Source organism: Myotis nattereri (genome assembly GCF_964212035.1).
Source record: "Myotis nattereri genome assembly, chromosome: 5".
In the NCBI taxonomy this organism is placed as follows: Eukaryota; Metazoa; Chordata; class Mammalia; order Chiroptera; family Vespertilionidae; genus Myotis; species Myotis nattereri.
In genome coordinates this window covers 21,895,409-21,918,955 of record NC_138080.1, presented here as the reverse complement: position 1 = coordinate 21,918,955, position 23,547 = coordinate 21,895,409, and the positions used below count along the sequence as shown (strand labels likewise).

General features: G+C 51.4%; 1 protein-coding gene across 1 annotated transcript; it reads left to right on the top strand.

Moving 5' to 3' along the window:
* The first annotated feature begins 730 nt into the window (after positions 1-730).
* Positions 731-15,618, top strand: MAN2B1 (mannosidase alpha class 2B member 1). Its single transcript, XM_081091440.1, has 24 exons — positions 731-911; positions 1,625-1,727; positions 1,901-2,074; positions 2,436-2,629; positions 3,268-3,400; positions 3,622-3,767; positions 4,181-4,297; positions 6,978-7,060; positions 7,144-7,264; positions 7,344-7,422; positions 7,619-7,728; positions 8,089-8,196; positions 8,498-8,614; positions 9,720-9,929; positions 10,760-10,857; positions 10,940-11,057; positions 12,193-12,311; positions 12,402-12,503; positions 12,700-12,787; positions 12,968-13,048; positions 13,534-13,764; positions 14,518-14,673; positions 14,780-14,882; positions 15,382-15,618. Exons 1-24 carry the CDS (start codon positions 753-755, stop codon positions 15,489-15,491), a joined length of 3,060 nt encoding a protein of 1,019 aa, XP_080947566.1. The 5' UTR covers positions 731-752; the 3' UTR covers positions 15,492-15,618.
* The last annotated feature ends 7,929 nt before the right edge of the window (positions 15,619-23,547 follow it).

Below are 23,547 nucleotides of genomic sequence, written 5' to 3'. Positions count from 1 at the left end.
CTTGTCCTGGCCCGTTCAAGCACGTGAAATAATTTCCATACCTGGTAGCATTCGTGTACCAGTACCTATGACTGTCCGCCCCTCTCCCCTTCTCCTGTATAATTCTTTGGCACCTGTCAAGCGGCACAGGGACCCATTTCCTCCAGTAGTCACCCAAGAGGTGCCACTTAGGTAAGTTTCTCTTAACAAGCTCCATTAATTTTTAGACTAGTGGGAGGGAAGACTCGTTCTTTGGTTTTCCCCTGCCCTCTGCTCTTGGAGATAGATTTTCAGCCTTGGGGCTTTTTCCTGGATCTGCGTGTACTAACTTCTCTCACGGAGGCTGCCTGCCTGCCATTCCCAGCGCTCAATCCCCATTGGAAAGAACAGGACGCCTATGAAACCCTCCCTGCTCCTAGCCCTGAGGCTAATGGGACGCCGGAGGACCCCGGGCACACCTGCCACCGCCTAGGCACCCCGGCTCGGGTGGGAAAATCTGAGACCTCCGCGCTCCCAGGGACAAAGGGGGTCTCCCAGTCCACGCGAAGGCGGCGAGACGTTCAAGGCTCTTCTGCCAAACCGAGGGTGGGCGGGCCAGGCCACTAGGAGTATCCGGAACTACGGCCTCAATCCAATAACAGGCCGAGTTGCGCCCTAGCCCCGCCTCCCAAAGTTCCCATTGGCTAGGCCGCAAATGGGGGCGGGGCCTTTGCGGGCCTTTGCGGGGCCGGGAACTGGCTGTAGTGTAGCGAGGCGGCGGCGGCGGAGCAGCCATGGGGGCCCGCGCGCGGCCTTTGGGGGTGCGCGCCCGTGGCGGCCCGGGCGCAGCGTGGCCCTGCACGAGCTCGCGTGCACTGTGCCCACCGCTCCCACCTCTTTCCTTCCTTTTTTTGCTTTTGGCTGCGCCCAGCGTTCGGGCCGCGGGATACGAGGTGAGCGGGAGTCGGCGAGCGGAAATGTCCACAAGCCACAGGGAAGCCCCGAGGAGGGTCTGGAGGTGTGGGTGGGTCTGTTCTGTGGTTGCTGGTTTACGGTTGCTAATATGACTGTGTGGTCGAGGGCGTGCTTTGTGTCCGCGGGAGGTCTGGCTCCGCGCGTCTGCGAATGGGGCTGCCGGTTCCTCCTTTCCTGCTTCTGTGGGTCAGTTTGCCTGGACTTTGCATGCATTGAACCGTGTGATTGGGCGTGTGCGTGTGGGGGTTGGGGGGCGGATGCTGGTTGAGAACTGGAGCTCGCGGCGGCCGGCCTGGAGTTCCAGCCTGGCTCTTGCACTTCCTGGCTGCGGGACTGTCATCACTACACTTCTCTGATCTCAGTGCTCTCATCTGCAAACTGGAGATAATAGTGTCCCTGTCCCGCAAGGTGGCTGCTTGGTATTTGTAAATGCTTAATAAATATTAGCTACTACTATTATTTTCCCAGGGTGTGAATGAGAGCTGCCCTGAGGAGTGTGCCACTAGGGAGTTGTATCTGTCAGCGCAACTGTGTGTGTGTCCTCCCTGGGAGTGCCTGTCCCGACCTCTCTGAGTTACTCACCTCTAGATCAAGACTTACCTTGTGCTCCCCACCCCTACTCCCACCCCAACCTGCCTCTTAACTTTGGGGAGACAAGGTGTGTGAGTATGCATTTGGGGTCCCTGTGCAGACATGCCCCACGGTGAAGCCGAACATGCTCAATGTGCACCTGCTGGCCCACACACACGATGACGTGGGCTGGCTCAAGACTGTGGACCAGTACTTTTATGGCAGTGAGTAGAGGGTGGGGACTGACGCGTGGGTCTCCCCTGATCCCTCCGAGCTCTTCAAATTCTCTCTGGGTCCTGGATATTAGGGTGGGGGCAATGCCCAGCTTGGGGTCCTGTGTCTAGGAATGTCCCCTTTGGCTTGCTGGTCCCTGATTGCTTGACCCCTGTGTCCACAGTCCACAATAGAATCCAACATGCAGGTGTTCAGTACATCCTGGACTCTGTCATCTCTTCCCTGCTGGCGGACCCCACCCGTCGCTTCGTCTACGTGGAGATGGCCTTCTTCTCCCGTTGGTGGCATCAACAGACAAATGCAACACAGGATGTTGTGCGGGACCTGGTGCGCCAGGGTGAGCTGCCCCAAGGAAGTGAAAAGAGGAAGCTCAGCCTAGCTTCTGTTTTTGCCATCCTGCCTTCTGAGATTTTATCACGCTACGTGCAGACTGACTGCGCATGTGATCTGCCTGCCTGGAATTTCCCTTTCTTTGTAGAACTCTTATGCATCCTGCAAGGCCCCATCTCCAATAGATCCTCTGGGAAGCCTGCCATGCAGGAGGCTCTCTGTTCCAGATCTGGCTATACTGGCCTGGGAGAGACCTTTCTCCTTCCAGGCCTGGGCATGCAGGCAGGTCTTCTCATCCCCTGCATTGCCAACCCCAGCCCTACTCCTGGCCCTGACAGCCTACCTGGATTTTGCCCCTTCTGGTACAGGGCGCCTGGAGTTTGCCAACGGTGGCTGGGTGATGAATGACGAGGCGGCCACACACTACGGAGCCATCATAGACCAGATGACACTAGGGCTGCGCTTCCTTGAGGACACATTTGGCAACGACGGGCGCCCCCGTGTGGCCTGGCACATCGACCCCTTTGGCCATTCTCGGGAGCAGGCCTCACTGTTTGCACAGGTACTTTCCCTGCCTCCCTTGGACCTTCCCCTTCATTGCTTTGACTCCTCCTTCGGCCACTCAATCCCCGCCCGTCCTTGGGACCTGTCCCTCTAACTTCTTGAGACCCTGCCCCTGGAGTCCCACTCCTTTTCCTCTCTGGCCTCGGCCTCTCTCTGCCCCAGCCCACGCTGACCACCCCCCTCTAGCTGCCCCTCTCCCCTTCTCCTGGCCCCGCCCCATTTGCTAGGATCCTGGCTCCTCCCCAAGCCAGGTGGCAGGTGGAGGCCTGCCCTGTTTTGCTAGAGGCTTCTTGACCAGTGCCATGACCCCTTCCATTCTCAGCCTGCAGAAGTGGGAATATATACACTTTAAAAAAAAATATATATATATATATATAGATATCTACATATCTATATCTATATATCTATCTATATCTATATCTATATCTATATCTATATCTATCTATATATGTATATGTATATATATATGTATTGATGTCAGAGAGAAGAAGGGAGAGGGAGAGAGGGATAGACCTGCTTTTTTCTGTGCTCTGACCCACCCCTTTCATGCGGAGGGGCCTGGAGGGTGGTGGTGAGAAGGCCTCGCACTTAGTCATCCTGCCCAACATTCCTGTCCTCATCCCCCACCTCTCCCAGATGGGCTTTGATGGCTTCTTCTTCGGGCGCCTGGATTACCAAGATAAATCGGTGCGGAAGATGAAGCTTGAGATGGAGCAGGTGTGGCGGGGCAGTGCCAGCCTGAAGCCCCCCACCGCCGACCTCTTCACCAGTAAGGGGGTGGGTAGGTGGGGGCAGGGTCACCTCCAAAGGCGTGGCTTTACACTCTGCTGTCATCATCTTGAAGTCTTTAATAATTTACCACCAAGAGCTCAGCACTTTGCGCTGGCCCCCTGCAAATTCTGAAGTCCGACTTGGGTGGGGCATTGCATGCTCTGACTCCAGGGCAGGTCCAGGGCGCTGGGCTACCCCCTGAGTCTAGTGTGGCCACAGGTGTGCTCCCCAACAATTACAACCCACCGGAGAACCTGTGCTGGGACGTTGTGTGTGCTGACAAACCCATCGTGGATGACCGCCGCAGCCCTGAGTACAACGCCGAAGATCTGGTTGATTACTTCCTAAAGTTAGCCAAAGACCAGGTAACCCCAGTGTCCAGAACCCAGAAAACAGGGGTACATACTGCATCAGGTCCTTCTCACAGCCCAGGGATTGATTCCCTAATACCTCCTCATACCCTCAGAGGAAGGTGATAGTCTCTTCACCTCACCATGTCCTCCTTCTGGATTTGCTCCTGATTAGAAGCCTGTGGAGCCCTTCCCCTCCCCACACACTCACCATGCTCATGAACCAGCATGGCAGGCCCAAGAGAATCAACTCAACAACTTGTGGCTATTTTTATTCATGTCCCTATGTTCCCATGTGACATACTTCTGCACACCCCTCTCCCCATGCTACTGTGCATTCACAATTGACCACATATATACCAAGACACAGCTGTGCACAGGGGTGGCCAGGACACTCTGGCCTGAGGACACCCCCACTCTGTCTGCAGGGCGAGTTCTACCGCACCAACCACACTGTGATGACCATGGGTTCGGACTTCCAATATGAGAATGCCAACATGTGGTTCAAGAACCTTGACAAGCTCATCCAGCTGGTCAATGCCCAGGTGAGTGTGTCCACCCTGTGTGCACATGTGTGCTTAGATCCCCAGGCCTTGGGTCAAGAGGAGTAGCGATGGGTGCTCTCTTAGTTTTCTTTTGCTCCTATAACGAGCTAATAACCAGAAACGTAGCAGCTCCAAACAACAGAAATATATTATCTTTTTAAAAAAAAAATATATTTTATTGGTTTTTCACAGAGAGGAAGGGAGAGGAATAGAGAGTTAGAAACATCGATGAGAGAGAAACATCGATCAGCTGCCTCCTGCACACCTTTTACTGGGGATGTGCCCGAAACCAAGGTACATGCCCTTGACCGGAATCGAACCCGGGACCCTTCAGTCCGCAGGCCGAAGCTCTATCCACTGAGCCAAACCAGTTAGGGCAGAAATATATTATTTTATTGTTCTACAGGTCAGAAGTTCAACACTGGTCTCATAGAGCTAAAATCAACATGTCAGCAGGGCTGCGTTCCTTCTTTTATTTTTTTAAAAAATATATTTTATTGATTTTTTACAGAGAGAGAGGGAGAGGGATAGAGAGTTAGTAACATCGATGAGAGAGAAACACTGATCAGCTGCCTCCTGCACACTCCCTACTGGGGATGTGCCCACAACCAAGGTACATGCTCTTGACCGGAATTGAACCTGGGACCCTTCAGTCCACAGGCCGACGCTCTATCCACTGAGCCAAACCAGCTAGGGCAGGATAATATCTGTTTTAAGTTCATCTGATTAGCAACTTAATTCCACCTGCAAACTTAATTCCTGTTTGCCATGTCACAGGTATTAGGACATGGACTTTTTGGGTGGCCATTATTCAGATGTATTGGTGTGGCTCTTGTAATTGGCCTGTGGCTTGTGGCTGTGTGGGCAGGCAGTCACTCTCCCATCAGCACAGAACCTGTCTCCCCTCTTCCATCTGAGATGTCCCTTCCCATCACTTCCATCCTCAGAGTTGTCTATCAGCACAATCTCCATGTCCTCAACGTCTGCTTGCTCCCTGCACTGCTGTTTCACCAAAACAGCTCTCAGGAACATCACCAAGGATCTTCCGAAAGACATTTCTCAGTCTTCCCCAGGTCCCTGAGGAGCCTTGAAAAACCTGATCACTGCCTTCTGCAGATACCATGTTCCTGGGCTGTCAGGACATCACACTTGCTTGGTTTTTCTCCCGCCACTGATGGCTTCTTTGACCCCTCCATTCTACTGGAAGTGGGAATCTCTCAGTTCTAATCCTGGCTCTGCTACTTGCTGGCTCTGTGACCTTCAGAAATGTTTAGTACTCAGTACCTCCCCGTATTCTTATCTAGAAAAAGGGCATAATAGTGGTTCTCACCTGATAAGGCTGTGGATGAGAGTTTAATGAGTTCATTTACACAGATCAGTTAGAACAGTGCTGGATAAATAATAAGTATTATGGTTTTTGTTTATTTTTATAATTTGAGGCTGAAAACATTCTGCTGCTCCTTTAAGATACCAATGTCACGCCAGAACCGGTTTGGCTCAGTGGATAGAGCATCGGCCTGTGGACTCAAGGGTCCCAGGTTCGATTCCGGTCAAGGGCATGTACCTTGGTTGCGGGCACATCCCCAGTGGGGGGCGTGCAGGAGGCAGCTGATCGATGTTTCTCTCTCATCGATGTTTCTGGCTCTCTATCCCTCTCCCTTCTTCTCTGTAAAAAATCAATAAAATATATTAAAAAAAAAAGATACCAATGTCTCTTACTCCAGGAAGCCTTCACAAACCCCAGGCAGAGCTCTTGCTCTTCACAAATACCTGTCACATCCAGGCTGATTGTAACCAGCTGACTGTCCAGTCGCTCTCCTGCACTTGGCTGTGAATCCCATGAGAGCGGGGCTGGCCTGTGGTTCTAGTTTGCGTCAGCCATCCTGAGCATGTTGAAGAATCGAGTGATTGCTGAGTGAATACAGTGTGTATGTGGGTCTGTGTATGTAACGGTGTATATGACTATGCTGAAGCATGTAGATGTGTGTCCGCACATAAAGGCCTGTGGTCTCATGCACTTCCCTTCAAGTGGGTGAATGAGCATCTACTTGTACCAGGTACTGATACAAACATCCTTTCCTCATGGAAGATGTCACCTTTTTATAAAAAAAAATGTTTTTATTGATTGATTTGAGAGGAAGAGAGAGAGAGAGAGAAACATTGACTTGCTGTTCCACTTATTGATGCATTCATTGGTTGATTCCTGCATGTGCCCTGACCGGGGATCAAACCCACAACCTTGGCATATTGGGACGACACACTAACCAACTGAGCCTGTTCCTCTACCTCCCTCAGTTGAAAGTGAGCCTCTATTCATTATGACAGTTGTGTGATTTAGCAATAACCTGACAGTGCTGAGAAATGATTATTCCTGCCCTATATGTCAGACTTAATTTTCTCATGAAAGTTTTTAATAATACAATTGAAATTATTTAAAAAGTTTAGTAATATTTCAGATTTATTCTTGCATCACTGAAATCCTTTCCAGGCTGGTAATATTTAGGTTTGGCCAAAATACATTTTCACACTTGGTTATTGGTTTGCATTCAAAATGTGTATGAAGAGAATCTGAACCCACTGGATGCATAAATGTGTGTATGTGTTGCCCACCTGTGGGCCCACCCCCTCAGGAAGTGGTAGACTCCAGAGGGCTCACACATGCAACACCTTCCCCCAGCAGCAGGCCAATGGGAGCCGTGTCAATGTTCTCTACTCCACTCCGGCCTGTTACCTCTGGGAGCTGAACAAGGCCAACCTCACCTGGTATTTGGGGGACCTGGGGAGCTTGAGGGGGGTGTGCATGCCCTGTGGGTAGTGACTCTCCGGCAATGCCTCTGCCGCTGCAGGTCGGTGAAACGGGATGACTTCTTTCCCTATGCCGATGGCCCCCACATGTTCTGGACTGGCTACTTCACCAGCCGGCCGGCCCTCAAACGCTACGAGCGCCTCAGCTATAACTTCCTGCAGGTGTGTGGGTGCTAGACGCAAGGGGGCAGCTTAGCGGTCCCAGCTGGCCCCGTGCCTCAACACACTCCCTGCCTCCTAGGTGTGCAACCAGCTGGAGGCACTGGCAGGTCCAGCGGCCAACATGGGACCCTATGGCTCTGGAGACAGTGCACCCCTCAGTAGGTGTTTGGTTGGTGAGGGGGTGGGGCGGGGCCCAAGCTGGACACCAGACCATGGCCTCATCCTGGAGTCCTTTCTGAAAGCCCCTGAGAACCCTGGCGCCGTGCATGTGACCATTCGCATCTCTCTGAGATCAGGGCTCAGGGTCCTGCACCGACCCACCCAGCTCACCACTCGCTCACCATCTGCCTGCAGATGAGGCCATGGCTGTGCTCCAGCACCACGATGCCGTCAGTGGGACCTCCAAGCAACATGTGGCCAATGACTACGCTCGCCAGCTGGCAGCAGGCTGGGAACCCTGTGAGGTGCATGGGCGGGGTCTGGGGCATAAGGGCGGAGACAGGAAGGGCGTGGTCAAAGCAGTGGGGTGGAGTCTAGAAGCGCTTGTGGGGCGGGGCTTGCGGCAGGAGGGGCATAGATAAGAACGGGGCAGGACCAGGCAGCAGGGCGGAGCCTATAAGCTAGTGGGGCGGGGCCTGGGATGAGGGGTCTTGAATGGGGCGAGGCGTGGAAGGGCTACTGGGGTGGGGGGTGGGGGTGGCGGTGGGAGTGCGGAGACAGAAATGGGTCAGGGCCCAGAGGGCTTGTAGGGCGGGGCCTGGGTGGGGCGAGGGAGCTCCCCGCGGGCTTGCAGAGTGGACCCCTGCCTTTATGTTCCTCCCCAGGTTCTCCTGAGCAATGCGCTGGCGCGGCTCAGCGGCTCCAAGGAGGAGTTCACCTTCTGCCGCAATCTCAACACCAGCCAGTGTCCGCTCAGCCAGACTTCAGAGAGCGTGAGCCACGCTTGGGATGGGTGGGCTAGGGTGGGGTGGGGGGCGGGACGGGGCGGGGGGGGCGGGGGGGGGGAAGGCAGGTCTAATGGATGGGATGAGAGCTGCTAATCCTGGACTGGGAGAAGATGAGGTGGGACTGGTGGCCAGATTATTTTGAGGGGTCCCTCTGGGCCAGATCCCCTTGGGCCACAGTGTCGCGGGGCTGCATGGAGACCACACAGGGGCTTGGATCACCCAGGGTCGTGGCTGGGTTTGGAGAAGGCCTGCTGTGACTCATGCGCACCCTGATCTCCCTCCCCAGTTCCAGGTGACCGTTTATAACCCTTTGGGGCGGAAAGTAAACTGGATGGTGCGGCTCCCAGTCAGCAAGCACATGTTCCTTGTGAAGGATCCCAGTGGTGCAGTTGTGCCCAGCGATGTGAGCTCATTTAATGAATATTCCTCCCATGGACCCCCTCCTCCAATGACTCCCTCCCTCATGGCATTTCTCCCTCCCCCCATGGACCCCTCCCATGCTTGGATCCCGTGCCTCCTTGGATACTTGTCTTCATGGATACCTGCCCGTCCATGAGTACCTCTGGCCCAGTAATTTCCCTTCCTCCTCTGAATCTGCCCCTTCTGCCCCGTAATATCAAATCTCCTGGGAACATTCCTCCCCTGCATCTCCCTCTTTGTAATATGTCTCCATGAAATATTATTCTTTTTTTAAAAAATTTGTTTCTATTGATTTCAGAGAGGAAGGGAGAGAGAGGGAGAGATAGAAACATCAATGATGAGAGAGAATCATTGATTGGCTGCCTCCTGCAAGCCTCCTACTGAGGATCTAGCCTACAACCCAGGCCTGTGCTCTTGACTGGAATGGAACCCCGGATCCGTCAGTCTGCAGGCCAATGCTCTATCCACTGAGCCAAACTGGCTGGGGCTGAAATATTTTTCTATTTATGGATATTCCTCTCATCCAGAAAGGCCTCTTCCCACGAACCTCTTCCTCCCCCAGGAATCTTGTTTTTCTCTCACTCCTCTGCCTCAAAGATCTCTTCCCCCACTTACTCCCTCACTTCTCCCCCTTCCTACTGTCTCTCTACCCTCCCTATGGGTTGTTTTCTATCTACTGAATCTTCTCTGCAATCTCTTTATTTTTAATTTTTGTTGATTTCAGAGAGGAAGGAAGAGGGAGAGAGATAGAAACATCCATGATGAGAGAGAATCATGGATCGGCTGCCTCATGCAAGTCCCTCACTGGGATCGAGCCCACAACTCGGGCATGTGCCCTTGACCAGAATCAAACCTGGGACCTTTCAGTTCGCAGGCTCTATCCACTGAGCCAAACCGGCTAGGACTTCTCCGCAATCTTGAACCCAGAATTCCCTCCCCCCCTTATTATTCCCTCCCCCCAACACCTACATTTCTTCTCCCTGTCCTGGGACTCCTTCCCCTTCTGGAGTGTGACCCCTCCCTGTATGTACGCCTCCATATGTGTACCCACAGCCTCTTGACTCAGATTCCCTTCTCCCTGTCCTGAGGTGGTGACAATGCCCAGCTCAGATATACAGGAGCTGCTTTTCTCAGCCTCAGTGCCTGCCCTCGGCTTCAGCATCTACTCAGTAACCCAGGTACCTGGCAGGAGCCCACGGGCTGACCGCCCTGAGCCCAGATTCCAGAAGTCCTTATCTTGGATCAAGTCCTTAACTCGGGTCAAGCCCTCGTCCCGCGTCTTGACCATCCAAAATGAGGTGAGAACCCATTCAGATCCCCTTCTCTGTCCCAGCGACAAGTTTGAGATGTCATAGTGAGCTGACCTCTGGGTCGGTCAGCAGGTCTTGGGTTCATGGTCTAATGTCACCACCCCCCATTGTGTGTCCTTGAGTGAGTGACTGCCTTCCTTTGAGTTTCAACGTTCTCTCCCGGGGCTGTTTTGAGGGACTGGTGTGATTATGGTGGCACTTGACAGATGGCAGTCAGAGCTGATGGTGGTAGGGGCCTGCAGATTCAGTGAAGCCCACTTGGAGGACATTTTGGGGGAAGAGGAACCCAGGCAGGCAGGGAGCAGCAGCCAAAAGCGCTAAAATAAATTAAAATTTATAAATTTCCTTTTTTTGTGTTAATCCTCACCTGAAGATATTTTTTCTCCGATTGATTTTAGAGAGAGTGGAAGGGAGGGGGAGAGACAGAGAGAGAGAGAATCATTGACGTGAGAGAGACACATTGATTGTTGCCTCCCCCATGTGCCCAGGCCCAGGGATCCAGCCTGCAACTGATGTATGTGCCCTTGACCGGAATCAAACCTGTGACCCTTTGGTCTGAAACAAGACCCGGGAGACTAGGAATTGGCCAGCAGCGCTCACTAGTCCAGGAAGGCCTTGGAGATGGTCAGAAGAGGGCAGACTGATGATGAGGCAGGAGGTGGAGCTATTAGGATTTGCCAGTAGGGTCAGGAGTGAAGAGTGAGCAAGAGAGAGGAGGGGAGAGTGACTCTAGGGTTTTCTCCTGAGTCCCAGGAAGGAGGAAATTGCCCTTGGCTGAAGGGATGGTCATTAACATCTGTCCACCCTCTTCTGCCCAGTACATCTCGGCCAGCTTTGACCCTGACACCGGGCTCTTGGTGGAGATGAAGAACCTGGAGCAGGACCTCCTGCTGCCTGTTCGCCAAGCCTTCTACTGGTGAGGAATGACCACCAGGCCAGGGAGGGGCTGGGAGGAGAGCTGGGGTCTCTTCCCTGACACTTACCTTTCCCGGCCCCAGGTACAACGCCAGTACAGGAAACACTCTAAGCTCCCAGGCCTCAGGTGCCTACATCTTCAGACCCAGCCGACAGACACCTCTGTTCATCAGCCGTTGGGCTCAAACCCGCCTGGTGAAGGTCCGGGGCCAGGAATGATGAGTGGGCATTTGGGTTGTGTGTGTGTGTGTGTGCATGCAGCCTGGGAGGGTGGTATACAATGTGTTGGGTGGGAGTGGGGAACGGGGACGGATGTGTGTCTCCATCAGATCAGAGGGCTAAGACCGAGGGGAAGATGGGAAATCCTTCCACAGGGCTGGTATTCATCAGCTTTTATGTTGTGGCATACCAAGGCATTCACATCTGCTGCGGGGTCAGTAGGAGACTTAGCTTTTGAAGCTGGGTGTGGGGTGAATGGGGGGAAATAGGTAGAGTATCTTGAAGAGTTCACCAAGGATCTGTGCTAGGACAGGATTATATTTGGGGTGGATATTGGAGAGTTCACACCTGGATAGGGCTTGGGTGGTTCTCACCAGGTGGGTAGCTGAGCATGCATCTGGTCGGGAACAGGGGCTCCTGCTTGTGGGGTTTCCCGGGGCTTCTTGTGAACACTTCCTGTTAGGATGGGAATGGGGCAGGTAATGGTAAGACTCACCTTTGACGGGAAGGTCTGCATACCTGGGTTAGGATATAGTTTTACTGCTGTAATAGAATGACCCAAATTAACTGCCTAAAACAAGGCAGGGTCTTTCCATGGAACAGAAAGTCTGGCTGGACCATCCAGGGTGGGTGGGGTGGTTCCACAGGCCTCCAGGCCCCTCCTATTTCATTGCTCTGCCTTCCTCAGCATTCAGCTTCTACCTCATAACCCAAGATGGCTGCTCAAGCTCCAGCCATTACATTTGCATTTGAGCTAGTGGGAGGGGCAAGACATGTTGTTCACACCACTTCAATCACTTTGCATTGGGCAGACCACAGCTACTGATAGCCTCAGGGAGGGCTGGACCATACAGTCTTTACTGTAGGTAGCCACATGCCCAGCTAGAATCCTGTCCTAAGGAGGAGGATGGGGCAGCAAGCAGGAATTATGTGGCATTGACTGTGGCGGGAAGTATGGGCCTCACACCTAGGCAGATGAGGCAGGTAGGTTGTGTTCTCCTGCTCTTAGTGGGGTTGACCCTGATGTAGGCCTTTGTGAGGTTCACGGCAGGGGTGGGCATTTTTGGGGTTCACCTCCGCTCAGGTGCAAGCTCACACTTGCCCAATGTGCCTGTAGACGGCCTTGGTGCAGGAGGTGCACCAGAACTTCTCAGCCTGGTGTTCCCAGGTGGTTCGCCTGTACCCGGGACAGCGGCACCTGGAGCTGGAGTGGACGGTGGGACCAATACCCGTGGGGTGAGTGGCACAGACTGGGCTTCTGGGGTCGGGGCCAGGGCAGAGTGATGGTAGGCCTGGCTCACAGTTTTCCTATTCCACTGGGTCTAGTGATGACTGGGGGAAGGAAGTCATCAGTCGTTTTGACACTGCGCTGGAGACAAAGGGACTCTTCTATACCGACAGCAATGGCCGGGAGATCCTGGAGAGGAGGTGGGGTGACTGGGGGCACCCAGGAGGACTGTGGTGTGTGGGGCCCATGGGTGATGGTGGCATTTGCCGATCCTATGAGTGTGGGTGGGAGAGTATGAAGGGGGAGTGAGGAGTGGGTGAGCCTGGGAAAGGGAGTTGGGGAAAGGGAGCCAGAACCCAGGTCTGACCGACCAAACCCTCCCCCTTCCCCCCGCAGGCGGGATTATCGTCCCACCTGGAAGCTGAACCAGACGGAGCCAGTGGCCGGAAACTACTATCCAGTCAACACCCGCATTTACATTACGGTACCCCCTCCCCTATCCTGCTCCCCACCTTTTTCAGACCCTCTTCTACACAGTGGTGTCACCCCTCATTCTTAGCATCTCCCAGCTGTCGTTGGCTGTGCCCACCATGCCCTGTGCTGCCTGCCTGGGGGCCCGGCCTGGCTGGCAGTGTCCTTCCTCACTCTCATCCCTTGCCCCCAGGATGGGAACATGCAGCTGACGGTGCTGACTGACCGCTCCCAGGGGGGCAGCAGCCTGAGCGATGGCTCCATAGAGCTCATGGTGAGTGGTCTGAGCCCATCTAAGCTAGGCTTCTTCCACCACCCCCCTCCAGCCCCCCCCCCGCCCCCCGCCGCCCCCTGCTGGACCAGGAAGCCAGGTTCTCTTCCAGTTCTCTGCTAGTTGCACCCTTCTGTTTGGGGTCCCCCAAGCTGCGACCTCCATTCCTATGTAAGAAGTTTACTCCATGCTTTTTTTTTGAGGGTGAGATTGAGGGGGAGGGTTAGGGTGAGCTGCTCCGTACTTTTTATTCAATCCTTACTCAGGCGCCCCCTCCAATTTCTGACCTGCTCTACCCAGGCTTCCTTTAGGTCGCTACCTCCCTCTCTTCTGGTGGGTAGGATCCCCACATCTGCTGGGGTCCCCTATAGCATACCTTCATTCTCATCTGATCACCCCAATGTTCAATTTATCTGGAAGTCCCCACAATTTCTGGCCCTGAAATTGGCCAGAGGGGCCTTCACTTCTTTTGGCCACTTTCCCCGCAGGTGCACCGAAGGCTGCTGAGAGACGACGATCGCGGAGTTGGGGAGCCACTGCTAGAGACATCGGAGTCGGGGTTGTGGGTACGAGGGCGGCACCTTGTGCTGCTGGACAAGGCCCGGACCGCGGCCGTAGGGCACCGGTTGCAGGCGGAGAAGGAGCTCTTGGCCCCGCAGCTTGTGCTGGCCAGGGGCAGCGGCACCCCCTACCACTTGGAGGTCGCCCCGCGCAAGCAGGTGAGGGGTGGCGGGCCGGCAGAAAGAGGAGCTGGAGGAAGCCTGAGGTGGGGGCGGATCTCCTAGGCTCAGCCAGAACCCACGTCGCTGGCCCCCAACTCTTCCCGGGGAGGCCATGGCCTAGCCAGCGTCCAGTCGCAGCTCAGCCCCATCCCTCGAGGACTGGGTTCACACCCTCTGCTCCTGCCCCTTCCCGCACCTCTGCTCGCCCTTCTTATCGCCCCCAGGCCCCGCCCCGCCCCTCGGCCGGCCCCGCCTCTCCGTCTTCAGCCCCGTCCCTCTCTGGGGTCTCAGGCCAGATCATTTGGACGCCCCCAGCCCAGCGCTGCCCCATCCGCTCATTAGCGCAGCCTTTCCGTTCCTGGCTGGGCCCGGTCCTTCCCATGTTAAATCCTGCCCCGATCACCACGGCCAAACCCCGCCCTTCACCAAACCCCTCCCCTTCGGGTCCTCACCTTCTGGCTCGGCTCAGCCCCGCCCCTCCGCTCTGCCCCTCCCCTCCGACTCAGCCCCGCCCCCAGGTCAGCCCCGCCCCTCCGGCTCAGCCCCGCCCCCAGATCAGCCCCGCCCCTCCGACTCAGCCCCGCCCCCAGATGAGCCCCGCCTCTCTGACTCAGCCCCGCCCCCAGGTCAGCCCCTCCCCTCCGGCTCAGCCCTGCCCCTCCGCTCAGCCCCGCCCCCAGATCAGCCCCGCCCCTCAGCTCAGCCCCGCCCCTCCGGCTCAGCCGCGCCCTGTTCCCCTCCTTCCCTCAGTTCTCGGGATTGCGGTGGGAGCTGCCGCCCAATGTGCACCTGCTCACACTAGCCCGCTGGGGTCCGGAAATGCTGCTGCTGCGCCTGGAGCACCAGTTCGCACTAGGGGAGGACATGGTCGGCAACCTGAGCTCTCCAGTGACCTTGGACTTGAGGGTGAGGAGGGCGGAGTGGGAAGGAAACAGGAGAGAAGCCAGCGGAGGGAGAGGGGAAACCTCGCGTTGACCCTCCCTTGCTCAGCCCCGCCATCCGCTGCCTGCAGGACCTGTTCTCTGCCTTCACCATCACCGACCTTAAGGAGACCACGCTGGCTGCCAACCAGCTCCGGGCCAAGGCCTCCAGGCTCCAGTGGACACCAAACACGGGTGAGGGCTTGCCCCTGGGGTTGGGAGCTGGGGGCTGTGTGGAAGGTGTGGGAGTGTTGGCCAGGACCCAGTGCAGCTCCAGGGTCTGCGGTGGTGTTCAGATCCAGGCTGGGGGTATCAGGGTCTTAAATAAGTACAGCAAACTAGTGGTGGATCTTGGGTTTTTGAGGTTGGAGTGCAGTCCCAAGTACAAGATCTGAGTCTCTGTCAGTGTCTAGTTTGGGAGTGGGGTGGGGCTGTTCATCAGCCTTGGGGTTTGCTTGACAATCCTTGAGGTGGGACTTGAGGGTGTGAGGGCAGTGGCCAGGCATTGGGAGGGACTTGGGGATCTGGGGGTGGGATCCAGGCCCTGGGAAGCAATTGAAGAGTCTGGTAGTGAGGCCCTGGCGACAGATTTGAGGGTGTGTGGCTGTGTCCAGGCCCAGGGGAGAGAGCACAGGGTGGGGGGAGTGAGGCAGAGTAAGTCTGCGTCCCTCATTCTTCCCCTGCACCTCCCCAGGCCCCACACTCAAGCCCGCTCCCTCCCGGCTGGACCCTGCCAGCATCACACTGCAGCCCATGGAAATCCGCACCTTCCTGGCCTCCGTCCAATGGGAAGAGGAAGGCTAGACCTGCTGGGGGCAGGCTGCCCCCTTTCCAGCTGAGCCCCCTCCTGCAGGGGTCAGGCCAACTTCCCCTTCTCTTCTTGCTGCTGTTACACCAGTGAAAGCCATTAAAATGCCACTACCAAGCCTTGGGTCAAGGTGTGACTGAATTTCTTTTTGAGGGTGATAGAATTTATGATCCAGAAAGGTCTCCAAACTTGAGCTGACCCTTGACCCGAGGCCTTGCAGAGAGGTCACTGCCTGGATCCTTACACCAGACTCTATACCAGTGGTTCTCAGCCTTGGCTGCACATGAGAATCACCTGGGAATCTTTTTAAAATCCTGATTTCTGGGCCTCATCCTCCGGAAATTCTGTTTCTTTGTTATGGGGTGGGGCTACAACATTATTAACAAAGAAACAGAATTTCTGGAGGATGAGGCCCAGAAATCAGGATTTTAAAAAGATTCCCAGGTGATTCTAATGTGCAGCTAAGGTTGAGAACCACTGGTCTATACTGTTCACACCTGCCTCATCATCCACCACGCGCTCAGTGAACCATACACACCTGGGGCCTCCTAGACCTGGCCCTGAGGCGAGGAATCTGGGAGGTCCTGGGGGAGGAAGTGGATTCAGAAGTAGGTCCCAAAGTGGGGACTGGGACAGGTGGATACTGGAGTTGCAGACCTCCCAGGAGGCAGAGGCAGAGTCTGGCCTGCCCTCGTTCTGGTGAGCTCTGGTTCAATTTTGGAAGGAGACCTTTTGATGAAATAGGTAGGAGGTTGAGAGTAAAAACAAAGTGACTTTGGTGTGCAGGCCCCTTGAAGGCTCATTGAGGCCACGGAGGGGTGTGGCTTCACCCTGGTCAAGAGGGCGCAGTTTAATTCGGGAAGGTCTGAGCTCAGCTGGGAAGGGGAGTGCTGAACCAATAAGGAGGTGGGGCTGGAGCCTGGGAAAAGGCGGTGTCAGGTGACCAGCATTGCACCCTCTCCCCAAGTTGGATGTGCCTCCAGAAAATATTTCTGAGGCCTCTTTAGGGCAGGATTGGGGGGTTGCAGAGGATAGGCATGGGCCTAGGCCAGCTAGGACCCTCTGGGGAGTGTTCCTTCTATTCCAGTGGTTCTCAACCTGTGGGTCGCGACCCCTTTGGCCGTCGAACAACCCTTTCACAGGGGTCGCCTAAGACCATCCTGCATATCAGTTATTTACGATTCATAACAATAGCAACATTACAGTTATGAAGTAGCCATGAAAATAATTTTATGATTGGGTCACAACATGAGGAACTGTATTTAAAGGGCCACTGCGTCTATTCCCACTTTGCTGAGAGTTTTTAATCATAAATAGCTGCTGGACTTTATCAAATGCTTGTTCTGCATCTGTTGATATGATCATGTTTTTTTTTTTTTTAATTTAAATTCTTTATTGTTTAAAGTATTACATAAGTCTCCTTTTCCCCCCCATTGACCTCTTACCGGCTGCCCCCACCCTCCAGCACATGCCCTCACCCCACTACTTTCTGTGTCCATTGGTTATGCTCATATGCATGCATACAAGTCCTTTGGTTGATCTCTTACATAATATGTGAAGGGCCAACAATAATCAGGATATATCTAAAGAAGCTAGGAGAGGAGACATGTCCTTTCATATATCAGAATTTATGATGAAATTACAGCAATTAAGATCATGTGGTTTCTATCCTTTAATTTGTATATGTGGTATATCACATTTATGTTTTGCGGATATTGTGCCAACCTTGCACCCCCATAATAAATCCCACTTGATCATGGTGTATGATCTTTTATTAAAAAATATATTTTTATTGATTTCAGAGATGAAGGGAGAGAGAGACAGAAACATCAATGATGAGAAAGAATCATTAATCCGCTACCTCCTACACGCCCCACACTGGGGATGGAGCCTGCAACTGGGCATGTGCCCTGACCAGGAATTGAACGGTGAACTCCTGGTTCATAGGCCTATGTTCAACCACTGAGGATATTTTTCCATTGATTTTTAGAGAGAGTGGAAGAGAGAGGGAAAGACAGAAACATTGATATGAGAGAAACACATCGATTGGTTGCCTCCTGCACTCGTCCTGACCAGGGCCCTGGGCTGAGGAGGAGCCTGCAACTGAAGCACGTGCCCTTGACTGGAACTGAATCTGGGACCCTTTGTTCTGCAGGTCGACACTCTATCCACTGAGCCAAACTGGCTAGGGCGGAATTTATCCATCTCTTCCAGACTGTCCAATTTGTTGGCTTTTGGTTGTTCACATTATTTTCTTACAATCCTTTGTATTTCTTTGGTGTCAGTTGTTACTTCTCTTTCATATCTGATTTTATTTATTTGGGGCCTCTCTTTTTTCTTGATGAGTGTGGTTAAAGGTTTGCCAATCTTGTTTATCTTTTCAAAGAACCAGCTGTTGGTTTCATTGATCTTTTGTACAGTATTGCTTTTTAGACTATATTTCATTTATTTCTGTTCTGATCTTTATTATTTCCTTCCTTCTACTCACTGTGGGCTTTGTTTATTGTTTTTTCAAGTTCCTTTAAGTATAAAACTACATTGTTTCTTTGAGCTTTTTCTTGTTTCTTGAGGTAGGCCTGTCAGGCTATGAAGTTTCCTCTTACGACTGCTTTCCCTCTGTCCGGCAGTTTGGGTTGTTGTGTTCATTGGTTTCAAGGTATTTTTGATCTCTTCCTCGATCTCATTGTTAACCCAATTCATTGTTTAGTAACATATTGTTCAGTGTCCATGTTTTTGTGCTTTTCAGTTTTCTTGTGATTGATTTCAAGTTTCGTAGCATTATCGTCAGAGGAAGATGCTTGATATGATTTCAATCTTTTTTTTTTTAAACATATTTTGATTTTTTACAGAGAGGAAGGGAGATGGATAGAGAGTTAGAAACATCAATGAGAGAGAAACATCGACCAGCTGCCTCCTGTACACCCCCTACTGGGAATGTGCCCGCAACCAAGGTATGTGCCCTTGAACGGAATCGAACCTGGGACCTTTCAGACCGTAGGCCGATGCTCTATCCACTGAGCCAAACCGGTTAGGGCGATATGATTTCAATCTTAAATTTACTGAGATTTGTTTTGTGTCCTAACATGTGGTCTATCCTAGAAAACATTCCATGTGCATTTGAAAAGAATGCATAGTCACCTGCTTTGGGGTGGAATGCTCTGAAGATATCAATTAAATCCATTTGATCCAGTGTGTCATTTAAGGCCACCATCTCTTTGCTGGTTTTTCTGTCTGGAAGATATATACATTGATGTCAATGGGTGTTAAAATCTCCTACTAGAACTGTATTACTGTTAGTCTCTCCCTTTATGTTCCTCAAGATTTGCTTTACATATTTAGGTGCTCCTATGTTGGGTGCATAAATGTTTACAAGGGTCATCTCTTCTTGTTGGATTGATCCCTTTATCATTATGTACTGACTAGAGGCCCGATGCATGAAACTTGTGCAAGAGTAGGCCTGCCTTCCTCCGGCTTCCTTCTGGCACCGGGGACCTCGGCTTCCCTCTATCTGCCGGCAGGCACCTGGGACCTGGGCAGTCCCAGCTTTATCCGGAAGGTTGTCTGGTCTAGTTAGCATATTACGCTTTTATTATTATAAATACACTATAGCCTTGGTTTTAAAGTCTATTTTTTTTCAGATATAAATATTGCTACCCCAGCTTTTTTTTTCTTTCCACTTGCATGAAATATCATTTCCATCCCTTTACTTTTAGTCTGTATCTTTCCTTCTGAGGTGGGTCTCTTGAAGACAGTGTATACATGGGTTTTGTTTTCTTAGCCATTTACATTTAAAGTGACCACTGATCCTTGCTGTCTGTTAGTCTCAGTCACTTATTGAGTCTGGCTGTAGTCCTCAGGAGGGCATCAGCCCGATAGGGTGGGGCAAGAGAGGTTCCAGTGGGTGGGACTGTTGCTTCCCCCAGGCTAATACTGCAGATGGGAAGGCTGTCTGAGAAAGATGGCTTTGGTAGAATGGGGGAATGACAGCACAGGGATTTGGCTGTCCCTCAGCTCTCCCCCCAGAGCCACCAACCCCAGACTCTCTTCACGCAGCTGTGGTCCACTCTGCCCTCACTCTACCAGAACCCAAGGTGAGTGACTGCAAACGAAATTTTGTGTGTGGGCCCTTTAAGAGGTGCATGCGTTTCTCGCCATCTCTCACTGGCAGGCAGAAGCCCCTCTGCTGTTTACAGCCAGATGTCCTGTGGCTAACTCCCTGTTCTGGTGCTCTGAGTGGGGGTGCCCAGCTTAGAGTTTAGACCCCAGACTTCTCAGGGCGACCCCTCCACAGCTGAGATGTCCCTCTGGAACTTCAGCGGCTGCCTGTGGGGGCCTGGCCAGCCCTCTCGTACTTCCGCCGATCCTACCCGTCTCAATGTGGCCTTCTCTTTAAGTACTTGGTTATAAGGCTTCTTTCCAGATTCTTCTATTGGTTATTCAGGATGGTTTTTCTGTATTTTAGTTGAGATTCCAGTTGGGCTTTGGGAGAAGGCCAGTGTAGCTTCCACCTATTCCACCACCATCTTGGAATCCCTAAAATTTTTGACAGTGCCCAGCAGAGGTGGTGCAGGCCTTTAAAACAGAGATGCCATTGTTCTGAGCGACATGAGTTTGGTACGGCCTAGTTCTCCCTGCTTTTACCTTTCATTTGTAAGACGAGACGAATGATTGGAAGGAGGCAAAACAACGGAGACAAATAATTATGAAATCACATAAGCTATACCATGCAAAGAAAACATCACTGGAAAAATGGGGGAAGTTTGGATTTCCTTTGCTCTTTAATAAAACACAAAGCTGGCAATATCCACCACCCCCCTTCCATAAGGGGTACTGGAAGTCTAAGAATATGGAAAGGAGTCCTGTGAACAGCAAAATGGACTTTATAACTTTGTGGGCCATTGAAACAAAAAGCTTCCAGGTCTTCTCGTATGAAAGACATGAGAAAAGTCTCATTTTGAGGTGGTCAAACATACCCCTTTCCATTAAATAAGGTGTTACTCAAGATTATGCACTCACTGTCTGCAGCTTACCTCAACCATTCCTTAGATTACTGCCTTCTATAGACCTTTTTGGTGTTTTAACCAGAAAATTACATTGGACTTGAGTATCACTCTACTCACAGGAAAACCCATGATGGGCTACAGCTGTGCGGATGACCAGAACCCTCCCCTCGTGCAGTCTGTGTAGCAGCAAAATGATAATGGGGAAAAAAGGCAAATACCTGTGGCCCAAAGCAATAGGAAGTCTTGTCTCAGATCACCCATGTCTAAATTTGTGATTACTATTACGTGCAATAAAACTTATTAATTTTAAAAAAAATTGATTTCAGAGAGGAAGGGCAAGGGAGAAATAGAAACATCAATGATGAGAGAGAATCATTGATCGGCTGCCTCCTGCACACCCCTCACTGGGGATTGAGCCTGCAACCTGGGCATGTGCCCTGACGGGGAATTGAACCATGATCTGGTTCATAGGTTGACGCTCAAGCACTGAGCCACTCTGGCTGGGCATGCAATAAAACTTTTAACCACATCTATACCTTTATTGAAACCATTACTGTTAACCACAGCCATCAACTGCCTATATTGCTCCCCACTGTTGACGTCTGCACTGGAGTAATCCCTCCTCAGTGTTTAAAATGAATTAGATGGTGGAAATAAAAATGATCAATAAGGACATCCTCACTCACTGAGGCCCTGACCCTTTATAGAGAAGAGAGACACACACATATCCAGCCGTCATTTACCTCACATTAATGCTGAGTATTCTTCAAAGCATTTATTTCCTTATATACCCAAAGTGTTGGCATACAATGTTGTATTAGTTTTCGGTGTACAATATTTATATAGCTTACAATGTGATCACCATACTAAGCCTAGTAACCATTTATCACCATGCAAATTTATCATATTAACTATATTTCCCTTCACCTTCTTTTCACCCATTCCCCCACTCCTCTCCTATCAAACATCAGTTTAATCTCATTGTTTTTGGATTCAACATGTAAGTGAAACCATATGATACTTATCTTTCTTTGTCTGACATATCACTTAGCATAATACTCTCTAGGCCCTTGTTGTTGCAAATGGAAAGATTTCATTGGCAATATTCCATTGTATATATGCACCACTTCTTTATCCACTCATCTATCAAATGGACACTTGGGTTGTTTCCATGTCTTGACTATTATAAAATAGAGGACTGGTGCACAAATTTGTGCATGGGTGGGGTCCCTCTGGGTGGCCTGTAGGGATCAGGCCGAAACCCGCAGTCCAATGCTGCCTGCAGCTCCTACCTGCTGCTCCTGCTCATCCTGGCCCCACTGTGCCTGCCATGGGTTCACGCCCAATTAGTCCCGATCAAGAGAGGCTTGTGCTGGCGCACCTCTCACCAGCCATGAGCCCTGCATCTGGCGCCCTCCCAAGGGGAGTGGCCTGCGGGATTGGGCTGAAACTGGCTCTCTGACATCCCCTGAGGGGTTCCAGATTGGGAGAAGGCTTGGGCCAGGCTGAGGGACCACACCAGTGCACAATCAGGCTGGGGAGGGACTGTGAGGGGGGGCTCCAGGGTGTGTCTGGCCCATCTTGCTCAGTCCCAATCAGCTGGACCCCAGCAGCAAGCTAACCTACTGGTCAGAGCATGTACCCCCCGGTGGTCAGTGCACATCATAGCAACTGGTTGTCCCCTGGTAGGTAGTGCACATCATAGGGAGTGGTTGAGCAGCCTTAGCATACTATTAGCATATTATGTTTTGATTGGTTCTGCCATTTGGTCTATTTGCGTATTACCCTTTTATTATATAGGATAATGCTGCAATGAACATAGGGTCCATATATATATATTTTTTCATTTTGTTCATATATCCAGAAGTGGAATTGCTTGATCATACGATAGTTCCATTTTAGTTTTTGGAGGAATCTCTAAACTGTTTTCCATAGTGACTGTACAAAAAATGGTGGGTATTTTGAGTCTAGTGTCTGACAGGAAAGGAATGTTAAAAAACTGCATCAAGACCATCCATAGTTTCTGAGCAAAAAAGGCTCAAATGGAACAGGGACCTTATCTTTCTCCCTTGCTAGGTTTGTGTTGACAATTTATCTCAGTGGTTCTCAACCTTCCTAATGCTGTGACCCTTTAATACAGTTCCTCATGTTGTGGTGACCCTCAACCATAAAATTATTTTCGTTCCTACTTCTTAACTGTAATTTTGCTACTGTTATGAATGGTAATGTAAATATCTGATATGCAGGATGTGTTTTCAATTTGTTACAAACTGAACATAATTAAAGTATAGTGATTAATCACAAAAACAATATGTAATTATATATATTTTCTGATGGTCTTAGGCGACCCCCGTGAAAGGGTCGTTTGACCTCCAAAGGGGTCACGACCCACAGGTTGAGAACCACTGGTTTATCTGAATCCAAAAGGTCAGTTGATATTATAAAGTTTGCTAAAGAGCAAGCAACTTTATACATTTTAACTGAGGTACTTTATATGAAAGTGTCCCATATACCATAGGGAATATTCCCACGTTTAGGTAAGAACTAATATGATTACCAAAGATAGAATTTAGTTTTCCTCCTCACAGTATCCAATACACAGGAACATTTCCCTTCCTGGAATACCTATCCCATCACTTACCACAAGCCCAAACTGCATAAGATCTCTTACTGATGCAACCCATTATCATGTATGGTATGTGGTCATCCTTATCACAATTCATTACACCGCTTTCTTTTTTTTTTTTTTTTTAAATATATTTTATTGATTTTTCACAGAGAGGAAGGGAGAGGGATAGAGAGTTAGAAACATCAATGAGAGAGAAACATTGATCAGCTGCCTCCTGCACACCCTCCACCAGGGATGTGCCCGCAACCAAGGTATATGCCCTTGGCCGGAATCGAACCTGGGACCTTTCAGTCTGCAGGCCGACGCTCTATCCACTGAGCCAAACCGGTTAGGGCTACACCGCTTTCTTTAGTACAGATGTGATCCTACAGTTTTTGGCAAGAAGGCACCAACAAAGCCATGATATAAGGTTTTATTAAA